Source organism: Nicotiana tomentosiformis, chromosome 1, assembly GCF_000390325.3.
Source record: "Nicotiana tomentosiformis chromosome 1, ASM39032v3, whole genome shotgun sequence".
Taxonomy (NCBI): domain Eukaryota; kingdom Viridiplantae; phylum Streptophyta; class Magnoliopsida; order Solanales; family Solanaceae; genus Nicotiana; species Nicotiana tomentosiformis.
The window spans coordinates 19822149-19835504 of NC_090812.1; the positions used below are offsets into that span (position 1 = coordinate 19822149).

A 13356-nucleotide genomic window follows, 5' to 3' on the forward strand; every position below is an offset into this window, starting at 1 on the left:
GGTTGAAAGTCTCGAATACTGTTTTGAAAGCACAGCACGATCGATGGTTGCCTCATTAAAAACCTTGCCGCAAAACCCTTTTGAGAAAAACCGGTCTAAGAAAAAAAGAGTGCAACACATGCTTTTGAGTAAAAGAATACTTCTGTTCTTCGTTCGAACTTCTGTACGGGATAGTTGAATAAATATGGGAAAGGTCGGACCTTAGCAGTAGTACCGTTTTAGATGTGATACATTCCAACTGCTTGATAGTTGTTTGCCGTTTATGATGCCGAGCCTGTACGATCCTTTCCCAAAGTTCTCGAGCACCTGGTACGACCCTTCCCAATTTGGTCCTAATTTTCCTTCGTTTGGATTCCGAGTGTTGATGGTGACTTTCCGTAACACCAAGTCCCCTGGCTTGAAGTGGCGAAGTTTAGTTCTTCGATTGTAATACCTTTTGATTCGTTGCTTTTGTGCGGCCAACCGGACGAGGGCAGCTTCTCGTCCTTCGTCCGATAATTCAAGGCTGGTGTTCATAGCCTCGTTATTTATTTCTTCCGTCATGAATCGAAATCTGGGACTAGGCTCTCCGACTTCGACTGGTATCAATACTTCAGAGCCATATACTAAGGAGAATGGGTCGCCCCTGTACTGGATTTCGATGTTGTTCGGTATGCCCAAAGGACTTCGGGCAGGATTTCTCTCCATTTTCCCTTAGCGTCGTTCAATCTCTTCTTCAGGTTTTGAAGAATAGTTTTGTTTGTTGATTCGGCTTGTCCGTTTCCGCTGGGATGGTATGGGGTTGCTAGTATCCTTCTTATTTTGTGGTCTTCGAAGAATTTTATGATTTTGCTGCCAATGAATTACTTCCCATTATCACATACTATTTCGGATGGTATCCCGAATCGGCATACGATATGATCCCACAAAAAATTGATAGCCTCTTTTTCTCTTACTTTCTCAAACGCCTGCGCTTCAACCCATTTAGAAAAATAGTCAGTCATAAACAAAATAAATCTGGCTTTACCTGGGGTCGATGGTAGGGGGCCGACGATGTCCATTCCCCATTTCATGAATGTCCATGGCGATAGGACCGAGTGAATCTGTTCTCCGGGCTGATGGATCATTGGAGCAAACCTTTGACATTTATCGTATTTACGAATAAATTCTTTTGCGTCTTTGCCCATATCGATCCAATAATACCCTGCTCTGATCACTTTTCGAACTAACATGTCGGCACCGGAGTGATTGCCACAAGTGCCCTCGTGTATTTCCCGGAGGATGTAATTGGTATCCCCCGGACCTGTGCACACCGCCATCGGTCCGTCGAATGTTCTTCGATATAACATTCCGTCCGCAACCAAAGTAAATCGAGCAGCTTTAGTTCGAAGGGTCCTGGACTCTTTGTGGTCTGAAGGGAGCTTTCCATTTTTTAAGTATTCAATATACTTGTTTTTTCAATCCCAGGTTAAGCTAGTAGAATTTATTTCGGCGTGCCCTTCTTCGATTACAGACCTTGAAAGTTGAACGACAGTTTCCGAGTTCAAACCATTCACCTCGACCGATGATCCCAAATTAGCAAGCGCATCGGCCTCGTTATTCTGTTCTCGTGGAACATGTCGTAGACTCCACTGTTTGAAATCGTTCAAAGTGATAAGCAGTTTGTCCAAATACCTTTGCATTCTGCCTTCTCGGACTTTGAAGGTTTTGTTTACTTGACTCACCACTAGCAAAGAGTCGCAGTTGGCCTCAACGACCTTTGCTCCCAAATTTCTAGCTAGCTCGAGACCTGCAATTATGGCTTCATACTCGGCCTCGTTGTTAGTTAACCTGATAGTTTTAATAGCTTGCCTAATAATGTTACCCGTGGGAGATTTTAAAACTATGCCTAGCCCGGACCCCTTTACGTTCGAAGCTCCGTCCGTAAAGAGGATCCATGCCTTCATCGATAAATTTGATTTTAACAGTAGTTCTTTTTCGACTTCGGGTACGAGGGTCGGCGTGAAATCGGCTACGAAGTCTGCTAAAATTTGAGACTTGATGGCCGTTCGAGGTCGATATTCGATATCATACCCGCTGAGTTCGATGGCCCATTTGGCCAATCGGCCCGATAGTTTAGGCCTATGTAAAATATTACGAAGTGGGCAGTTGGTTAATACGCTTATGGGGTGGCATTGGAAGTACGGTCGTAACTTCCTAGAGGCGCTAACCAGTGCAAGCGCCAGTTTTTCCAAGTGCAGATATCTAGTTTCCGCTTCCCCTAAGGTCCGACTTACGTAGTAAACAGGAAATTGCGTACCTTCCTCTTCTCGAACCAGGACACTACTTATGGTGACTTCTGATACTGCCAAGTACAGGTAAAGTTTTTCGTCGATTTTTGGAGTGTGCAGCAGTGGTGGGTTCGATAGATATCGTTTCAGTTCTTACAACGCTAGTTGGTATTCCGGTGTCCAAGCGAAGTCGTTCTTCTTTTTGAGTAGAGAGAAAAAATTGTGGCTTCGATCTGATGATCTCGAAATGAATCGGTCTAAGGCTGCTATTCTTCTTGTTAACCTTTGTACAGCTTTCACGCTGTTTACGATGGTGATGTCTTCAATGGCCTTGATTTTGTCTAGGTTAATCTCGATTCCCCGATTTGACACCATGAAGCCGAGGAACTTACCCGAGCCGACTCCGAATGCACATTTTTCGGGGTTGAGCCTCATGTTGTATTTCCTCAGGATATCGAATGTTTCCTGCAAATGGGACAAATGGTCCTCTGCGCGCAGGGACTTGACTAGCATGTCATCAATATAGACTTCCATTGATTTACCTATTTGTTCTTCGAATATTCTATTTACTAGGCGTTGATAAGTAGCTCCTGTATTTTTTAGCCCGAAGGGCATTACGTTATAACAATATGTTCCATATATGGTCACAAACGAAGTCTTTTCCTGGTCTTCCGGGTTAATCTGGATTTGATTATACCTGGAATAGGCATCGAGAAAGGTAAGGATCTCGTGGACGGCCGTGGCATCGATCAAGTGATCGATGTTGGGCAGTGGATAAGAATCTTTGGGGCATGCTTTGTTCAAGTGTTTGTAGTCTATACACATTCTAAGTTTGTTTCCCTTTTTAGGCACTATGACCACATTGGATAACCATTCGGGGTATTTTACCTCTCTAATGGATCCTATTTTGAGCAGTTTGGTTACCTCATCTTTTATGAATGCATGCTTCACCTCCGATTGGGGTCTTCTTTTTTGCTTCACCGGTCTGAATCTAGGGGACACACTTAGTCGATGTGCTGTTATGTCCGGCAGGATTCCTGTTATATCTAAGTGGGACCAAGCAAAGCAATCGATGTTATCGATAAGAAATTGAATGATTTTCTTCCTGAGTTCGGGTCTCAAACCCCTTCCCAGGTATACCTTTCGTTCGGGCCAGTGATCGATCAAAATGATTTGCTCCAATTCCTTAATAGTTGATTTGGTGGCATCGGAGTCATCGGGGGTCACGAAGGATCGAGGGATCCACTGATCATTATCTTCTTCGATGCTCTGCTTATCTGGCTGGGTCGAGGCCGATGTCTTTGATTGCTATTTGGCGTTCCGGTCTTCGACTGTCCTTCCTTTTGAACCCGATCCATTCACTCGCGTAGACGAGGATGTTGGTTTTGCTTCCTCGACAGAGAACATTTCCTTTGCGGATGGTTGTTCTCCGTATACTATTTTGACACCTGTCGGTGTTGGGAATTTGAGGACCTGGTGTAGGGTCGAAGGTACAACTCTCATGTTGTGGATCCATGGCCTTCCGAAAAGGGCGTTATATCTCATATCGCCTTCGATCACGTGAAACTTTGTTTCCTAAATTGTTCCGGCGACGTTTATCGGTAGGGTTATCTCGCCTTTGGTGGTTTCGCATGCCATATTGAATCCGTTTAAAACCAAAGTTGCGGATACAACCCGGTTTTGTAAGCCGAGCTGTTTTACGACCTTCGATCTGATGATATTGGCCGAGCTACCTGGATCAATTAACACACGTTTAATTTTAATTTTATTCATGAGTACGGACATTACCAGTGCATCGTTATGGGGTTGGATGATTCCCTCTGCATCTTCATCATTGAACGATAAAGTCCCTGTGGGAGCGAAATCTTGAATTCGAGATCGCTTTTCCCTCACAATCAACGTTTTAGCGCATTTGGGCAAAGGTCCCTGATGGGTATCGACGCCGCCGATGATCATGTGAATGATGTGCTGTGGTTCTTCTTCTTCTTCGTTTTGCTTGCCGAAGTCCTTGTTTTTAAAATGGTTCTTCGCCCTATCACTCAAAAATTCCCTAAGGTGCCCTTTGTTAAACAGGCGGGCTACTTCCTCTCTTAATTGTCTGTATTCTTCCGTTTTGTGACCATGGGTGCCATGATACTCGCATATCTGATTGGGATTCCTTTGGGCCAGATCGGTCTGCATGGGTCGAGGCCATCTGGTATCTTTGATGCGTCCGATAGCCGATACGATGGCGGATGCATCGATGTTGAAGTTATATTCCGATAATCGAGGAACTTCTATAGGATCGGCATATTTATCAAAGCCTCTCTTGCTCATAAGTCCCCGAGAATTTTGCCCCCGATCATACCTGCGGTTATTCCTAACTGTCTCATGTGCCGAACCGTGGTTCACCCGATCTGTGACGTACGGCTGGTGTCGGTCTCTGTTTGACCTTTGTTCTCTGTTGGTTTCCTTCAGAATTTTAGTGGTTGCGCGGTTCTGACGCGTGGGTTCATACGGAAATCCCAATTGATCATCTTCGACCCTGATTTTCGATTGATACCGATTGTGTATATCCGCCCAAGTTATTGCAGGGTATTCAATCAAGCTTTGTTTCAGCCGATGTGATGCTGTTGAACTCAGTCCGTTCAACCCTTGGGTGAAAGCTTGTACGGCCCAGTCGTCCGTGACTGGTGGCAAATCCATTTGAAATCGGGATACGAATTCCCTCAGTATTTCGTCACCCCTTTGTTTTACTTTGAATAGATCTGATTTCCTCGTTGCGACCTTTATGGCACCAGCATGTGCTTTTACGAACGAAGCTGCTAACATGGCAAAAGAATCGATAGAATTCGGTGGCAAGTTGTGATACCACATCATTGCTCCTTTTGCAAGGGTCTCTCCGAACTTTTTCAATAATACGGACTCGATCTCATCGTCTTCCAAATCGTTGCCTTTGATGGCACATGTATAGGAGGTGAGATGTTCGTTAGGATCGGTCGTACCGTTATATTTGGGAATTACGGGCATACAGAACTTTTTTGGGATCGGTTTCGGGGCCGTGCTCGATGGAAAAGGCTTTTGTATGAATTTCTTCGAATCCACCCCTTTCAACATGGGCGGAGCCCCCGGGATCTGATCGATCCTAGCATCATATGTCTCGAATTTTTTGTCTTTGGCTTCGACTCGTTTTGTGAGTTCCTCGAGTAGTTTTGTAATTTCAGGAGCGGTTCCTGATTTTCGCTCATTCGATTTCACTGTGTCGGGCTCCGTTCTGGGGGTTACTTCTCGAAGAAGTGGATTGGAGTTAGGATTACTTTGCATATGAGTTTGACTCTGCAACTGAGCTATCGCTACTTGTTGGGCTTGTAGCATTTCGAAAATCATACGCAAGCTGACCCCGATTTTCCCCGCGCTGTGGGTGTCTCGGGCTATGGGTCGAGCGCCACCCTGAACGTTTCTTTCCTGCTCGGAACGTTGATTCGCTTCTAGAGCTATTCGTAAATTGATATCTACTGGTACTTCGGCTCGAATTTCGGGTTCCTCGATTCGAGCCTTGTTGCCGTTGTTAGGTAGCCTTTCGGTCGCGGGCACCGAGTTGTTGGTTTCATCCCGAAGGCCGGCTTCGAGGTCGATTGGCGGAGCCATTGCTGGTATGAAGTTGTAAGCTGGAGTGTACTGTATATTTGTATCAAATAATCACTTGTTATCCTTAGCCCCACGGTGGGCGCCAAACTGTTTACCCGAAGAATCGAATAACGTTGAATTTATGTATGGTTCTAAGGGCAAGTAGATTCCTTTGATCTGAAAATAACAATACACGTATTTATGGTGCAAAAATAGAAGATGATGAACAAAGATATTTAGTGATCTTTAGAAGGATAAACACAATGAATTCTTAATCCCAGCCAAAAAAGTGTCTTCTATTACAAACTATCTTTCCTTTTATAACCAAGGATCACTACTTTATCTATAGCAACATGATGGAATAAATATTACTAGTGGAGGTCCCATGATGGTGTGTCTCCTCCTTAATTCCCGCATAGATTCTCTCCTTTGGTGCGGTTGTAACAACTTTTTGTCTGTGAACTCGATACCGACTCGAGCTCGGTATCGGATCGGAACCTCGGCCTTGGTTTCGAGCTAGGTGATCACTTTTGGGCATCGATGTTCGGGACCTGTATCGGTCGATGTTATCTCGGTCGACTCGAACGCCCGAGCTCAACGCCCCCATCTCGAAATTCGTTCGGGGTCTCCATGAAGATACCCCTTGATTGAAATGCCATCCTCGATCGATCTTCATGACCGAGCATAGGTTTTAACCGTATACACACATTATTAGGATAAAAGTAAGAGTGCATGAAATCTCATTCGCTTTAGGAAAATATTGTATAGGAGTATAACTTTTCTACCTAATATTTCTATAGTTTCCTTTAAATATTTTCATATTCGTTTTTAAAACATTTTATTTGGGCAACGTTAATGCTGAAGATTGGGCTATGGGGTGCGAGTATTGCGGGACTCAACATTGGTCTACTCTGTAATGGCGTGCGAGTCTTATGATCAGTCCCAATATTTAAAAGGTAAATCCAGTTATATTCATTCCAATCGTCAAATTAACTAAATTCTCTATACACTAAAGCAACAATTTCAGAATTTTAAAATATTTTTAAAAAATTCCCAGTATTTTCAGTGAGGGAGTCATAAAGGAGAGTTACAGAATTTAGCATCATTTTACAATAGGTCAATTTACATAACTTTATATTAGTTATGTGTTACAAAATGGGAAAATCCTATTAAGAACATAACAAACAAAAACCCAGTAAATTTTCACAACTACAAGAGCTATAAGGACGAATTTCATTTCTCCAGAACTGTTAACAAGATACTGCAAGCTAATCAGTCACAAATATCAGACCACATATGCTCAAAATGCAAAGGAGAAGATAACATTGTTCCAGACGTACAACTGGAATAATCGAGAAGAAGACGACAAACTAGACGACAAAAAAAACTATGGCAGACAAGATAAAGTAAAGGAATTAAAGTAGTGTCTGAAAATGGTAGAGTGTACCAAGACCTTACCCTATCCCGATGGGATAAAGAAGCTGTTCTGAGAGACCGATAATTACGAAAACATACAACCCAGATAACTTTAGGTTCTTGTATTGAGTTAATATCAATCTTGTAGTACAATTAGGTGTTTGTTTTCTGTATTGGTATTTGGTCCGTTATTGCTTATACGGCATTTGTGTCTAAAAACCAAATAATCACTAAATGTTTTACATTTGATGCGATATTAGGTACGCAGAAGTCTCTGCATTAGTTAGTCTTGGTTGCGATTTCAATGTTATTATTCAGTTTTCACACACTATAATAAGTCTATATTAGTATTTTAATATGTGTGCAGTGTATATATATGTCACACCAAGCAAACTTGCATTATTGAATATTCATGTTATATGAAACTAGAAAAGATATTAGTAATCGGAGATCAAATTAATAGAAAGTTATTGTTATAATTACTTCGCATGTTGCGAATAAATGACAAACCTGACGTCTTTAGACTGCAAGGTTTCCAGTTCCAAGTTCACTTTCCATTGGTAACCAAATAATTCAATATTTAATTTGTTTTTTGATCATTTTTTCATACTGATGAGTAATCAAGTGATCTTTCATAATTAGACACAAAGATAGCAGCAAGATTCATAATTTGTTAATACTCAGGTTCTCTCTTATTTTGGTACTAAATTCCAACTCACAAACTTCACCTCTAAGATCAAACACTATATATGTGATATCATATGTCGTATTGAATATTGAAGAAACAATTTTGAATTCACCCGTAAAAGGAACAATATATACCTTGTATAACAATATGATACAAAAAGCATTCAGAACCAACTTAACTGTGCCTGCTTGCCTTTGCCAAGAAATTAACACCCCAACCCCTAATTAAGAATCAAAATCCACTAACTAATTATTTTCCTACTTCTCTTTGCCACAAAAACCTATCTTAAGCAAGTAGAAAGAATAACAAGTTAGTACAACTTATAAAGCGGTACAGAGAAATAACTCAAAACACCTGCCAAAGGACCATTAAAAACAAACTAAAATCTAATACTTTTACTTATAAACGAAAATTGGTTAAACCAAAAGTTCCTTCCGAATCTTTGGACAATTTTGGTCATTCTCAAGGCTCTTTACCTTTTGAAAAACCACAGACGAAGAAGATGGTTGATACTCTGGGGATTGTCGCGGAAACTCTGATAACATCTGAATGACTTCCCTCATTGTTGGACGTTCTACGCTATTTTCTTGGATGCTAAGCATGGCAACGAAGAACAAATGCATGGCTTCGTCTTCTGGCACTGTAGTTAGTCTTGGATCTACAATGTGTCTCACTTGTTCTCTTTTGCAATTTGTTACTCTCTTGCTCCATTGTACAATGTCCACTCCGTCTCCAAATTCCCCTACTGGACGACGCCCTGTGATCAGCTCCAGTAAAACCACACCAAAACTATAAACGTCGCTCTTTTCATCTACTCTCAAAGTATATGCATATTCTGCAACAACAAAAAATAGAAATAGGAAAGAACATTAATAAAGTAAAAATCATAGAAGTAAATATGATTGATTATTCATCCTGGAATTAGTGGTATACTCTAGCGACTTCACTCTATACCTTCTTCTCCCTTAAAAAAATTAAATTTTATGCATTAACATAGTACAATGGTATTACACCATCAAGTTAAACAAGATGGAGATATGATAGTAGTGAGATGGACCAATAACTTTTATTTAGATTTTATAATTGTGAACCCAATAACTAAAATTAATTACAAACGAGTAAAAGTAACTTGCAACATTGGATAACCTAGAAAATAACATAATATTATAATCTTTTAGATTGAATATTATATTATACTCATACTATAGCATATGAATATATATTGTATATATATTTTTTGGGAATCATGTCAAATGTCAATATCTTAATCTGTTAAAAGAAGTGCATGGTGGGTTGGCTAGCACGACAATCGATTGGGCCCAATGTGTCAATCAAGTCAGATTTTGACTTACTTTTATAGACTGAGACTAGTTTTATTGGGCCACCACGAACCCCTCTGGCACAGAAATTAATTACAAGTTATAGTCTAGTCCTCTTCCTCTCTCGTAATACGTTACGATTTCCCAAAAAATTCCAAGAGAGCCCTAAGACTTCTTCTTTCTTTCGCTGCCTTGAATCACGGGTGATCTTGGGCCTGTCACTTTAGCCCGACGAGGCAATACTGTTACGACGCCGTTTTCTAATTGCAAACATTTTAGGTAGTTTCCTGCCACCACCTAACCTTTTTCCCTTTCTCTCTTCTGGATCAAACTCCAAACCAAGAAAGAAAATGCAGCAAAATTTTCTCATTACTAGTAGTCTATTAGTGAGGAAAATTGAATTGAGTTCCCAAACTGTAGACAGAATATAATAGTGGTACGTTTCCTGATTTTTAAAGTGATTCTGCAATTTGATTGACATAGACTAATTGTTGGGAATTAAAAAGCAGTCGACCCAAGAATTATTGGCATTGTTAGCACGACCATGCAAGAATGTCTTTGTCAGTGTAGTTGCAATTTCTAAATACCTAACTACATTAACTAACCAAGTACTGGCTTGTACACAATAATTTCATCCCAACAAGTGTTCACTTATATATGCACAACAATTTAAAGACATCACTATCAGTATATCTTAACATGTTATTGTAGATAATTTGTCTAGCTAATATGTAATTGTCTTTTAGATCACCTAATAATGTAATTATTTTAAAAAGGGCAACGCGTGCGCGGAGTCTGAGAAATGGCCGAACCACAAAGGTCTATTGTACGCAGTCTTACGGCTCGAACCCATGACTTACTTGTCACATGACAACAACTTTACCAGCTACGCAAGAGTCCCCTTCCTAATAATGTAATTATTCTATAAACCAAAAAAGCAGGTCTAGAATTGCGAAAATAACGTACCAGGAGCAATGTAACCATAGGAACCAGCAATTGCAGACATGCATTCTGAGGCACCACCGTCTACCAAGAATTTAGCCAAACCAAAATCAGCAACATGAGCTTCAAAGTTTGAATTCAGCAAAATGTTGTTGGATTTAACATCTCTGTGAACGATCAATGGCGAGCAATCATGGTGAAGATAACACAATCCTTTAGCAGCTTCTATAGCAATTTTGTACCTCAAATTCCAGCTCAAAAATCCACCCTTTTTCCCATGCAATGCCTCACCTAAACTCCCATTCCTCATGTACTCATACACAAGTAGATTTGTTTCCTTGTTTGAACAAAAAGCAACAAGTCTTACGATGTTTCTGTGTCGAATATTGCCTAGTGTCCGAATCTCTGCTCTGAAACCATGATCATGACTGTTGTTGCCAATACCAAGCAGTTTTTTCACAGCAATTTCAACCCCATTTGGCATTTTCCCATGGTACACAATCCCGGCTCCTCCTCTGCCTATTACATTTCCATCTTTCACACATTCGAGCACGTCTGCAACAGTGAAATCAACCTTTTGGAATGCTGTCATTTTCCAAGAATTCAAGCCTGTTTTCTTGAAAGACTTGGCTTTTATGATAGCTGCAGCTGCAAATACTAGTGAACAGATTAACAACCCGAGGGCGAAAATCAGCTTGAAATCGCCACGAGACTTTCCAGGTGGATCAGTGATGAGTGTGAAATTGCAAGGGTTGTTCAATAATGAACCACATAGTCGAGGATTGCCCGCGAAAGAAGTAGCATTGAAGTATGCAAATTGGCCTGATTCCGGCAGCTTGCCTGATAAATCATTGAATGAGAAATCAGCAGTTGTGAGACTTCTCATGGTACCAATTGACTTTGGTATGGTCTCATTCAAATGGTTTCTTGACAAGTTCAAATAGTTCAAGATTCGGATTTCGGACATTCTAGGTGGAATTGAACCAGAAAAGTTGTTTTGGCTCAAGTCTAGATATGTCAAGTGGACACAATTGCCTATTTCAGGAGGGATTTCACCAGAAAGAAAATTATGACTCAGGTCAATTTTTAAGGCTTGGGAGAGTTGACCTATAGAAGGAGGAATAGCACCAGAGAATTGGTTCCCTCCAAGTGAAAGGATTTGAAGGGAAGTGAAATTAGAGAGTGAAAATGGTAAAGAACCAGAAAGTTGATTGTTTGATAAATTTAATTGACCTAATTTGGCTGGCTTTGAAGAAATGTTACCATTTTCTGGTAAGGTACCAGACAAGTAGTTGTTGTGCAGCTCAACTAAGTTTAACTCAGGCATGTAAATGAATCCATTTGGAATGCTACCATTCAAGTAATTCTGCCCCAATCTCACCCTAACTAGACTTGAACATGTGCCTAAATTCTCTGGAATTGGACCAAAGAGGAAATTCTTGAGTAAAATCAAGATTCTGAGTTGCTTTGAGGCACACAAGTCTTTAGGAATTGTACCAGTGAGCTTGTTTGATGACAAATCCAGCTCTTGTAGCTTCCCATTTTGGCCTAGCTTCTCGGGGATGACACCAGTGAAGTTGTTCATCCAAAGACCAAGAATCTTCAGCTCGGGATAATCAGCGATGAAATCCGGTATAGAACCATGTAATTTGTTCATGAAAAGGTTGAAAAGCCTTAGCTGCTGAAGATTAATGAGCTCAAATGGGATTTCTCCTGTAAGTGCATTGGCTGAAAGATCAAGATTGACTAAGCTAGTGAGATTGCCTAATTCTTTAGGAATTTGACCTGAGAGAAGATTGATATGCAGAAAAAGTGTGTTGAGCAATTTCAAGTTCCCTAATTCAGGAGGAATTGGACCATCTAATTCACAACTAGAAATATCCATGTGAACAAGATTTTCTAACTTGCCAAATTCCTTAGGAATCCCACCTACAAAGACATTGAAATATCCTAAGTAAATCTCTTTCAAGTTGGTGAGATTCCCTAAGGCTTTAGGGATTCTACCATGCAAGTCATTTCCAGCAAGTGACAAGTACTCCAACTCACTCAAATCCCCATAACTTTCTGGTATTCTTCCATAGAAATAGTTGCCACCCAAATCCAAGTACTTGAGTTTCTTCAAGTTGACAACTCCAAGAGGAAGAAAAGAAGAGAAGTTGTTGTTGTAAGCATCAAGAATTTCCAAGTTGGCCAGGCTTGAGTAGTTCCAATCAAAATTCCCACTGAATATGTTGTTTGAAATGTTGAGAGACTGTAGGCTGCTCATGTTGTCAATCTTGATTTCACCAGTGAAGTTATTGCCATCAATTGAGAGCTCTACAAGCTTATCTAAGCTTGAAATAGCAGGGGAAACAGAGCCATATAAGTCCATATTGGATAAGTTTATCGATATAACTCGGCCTTGGGAGCATTTGATTCCTAACCAAGAACAAACTGAGCTAGGATTTGAAGTATCCCAAGAGCTTAATGCATGATTTGAGAAGTCAAAACCTTGTTTTAGGCTTACTAAGGCATGAAAATCAGAAGAGGAAGAAAAGGAAGTGCCTAAAAGAGTAAAGAATGTGACAATATGAATGAGTGGCAACATATTTTCTTGGAAGTTTTTCATAGAAAGTGAATTTGGAAGGACTTGAAGAAGAAACAAAGGGTCTTATTATGAGGCTTTGAGACAATGGATTTTCTGGAAAAGGAAGGAAAAGTTAAGGGAATCTGAGAAACTTCAGGTGTAGATAGATTTAAAGAATCAAACATCTTCAAAAAGAAAGAAAGTGAGTATTCAAGATCAAGGAAGAAGCTAAGCCTCCCCTTTTCTCTCTTTGCTTTTCCTTTTATCTCTCAGTGAAGAACACATCAAAGTTTTTAGCTAAAAATAAATGGATTTCTTTAACTAAGTTTATATATGCAGTAATGAACTTCTTTGAACAAAGTAACAAAGAAAAATAAAGAGAAGTAAAGCAGTCCCCTATACTGACTTTAAAAAACAGCCGTTGGATGACCAACAGAAATTTAAAGTTCAGATTATGAGAAAAGTAAAGTTGATTCTCTCCATATTCAATATGACAAGAATACCCTTTAACTTTAAGTGGAAAAGACACTTTATTTTAAGTGAGAGATGATAGAAATTGCACTTTCAATT

At 40.2% G+C, this 13356-nt stretch overlaps 1 protein-coding gene across 1 annotated transcript; it reads right to left on the reverse strand.

Moving 5' to 3' along the window:
• Positions 1-8074: 8074 nt before the first annotated feature.
• On the reverse strand, positions 8075-12971 carry LOC104098585 (leucine-rich repeat receptor-like serine/threonine-protein kinase BAM3). Its single transcript, XM_009605356.4, has 2 exons — positions 10245-12971; positions 8075-8794 (listed from the first exon to the last, which is right to left on the reverse strand). The coding sequence occupies exons 1-2, from the start codon at positions 12826-12828 to the stop codon at positions 8376-8378; spliced, it is 3003 nt and encodes a 1000-aa protein (XP_009603651.1). The 5' UTR covers positions 12829-12971; the 3' UTR covers positions 8075-8375.
• Between the last annotated feature and the right edge of the window lie 385 nt (positions 12972-13356).

Coding starts and splice junctions, on each gene's coding strand:
- LOC104098585 (XM_009605356.4), bottom strand. CDS start 12,828: ATGAAAAACTTCCAAGAAAATATGTTGCCACTCATTCATATTGTCACA. Junction 8,795..10,244: donor CTATGGTTACATTGCTCCTG/GTACGTTATTTT, acceptor TTGTTGTTGCAG/AATATGCATATACTTTGAGA.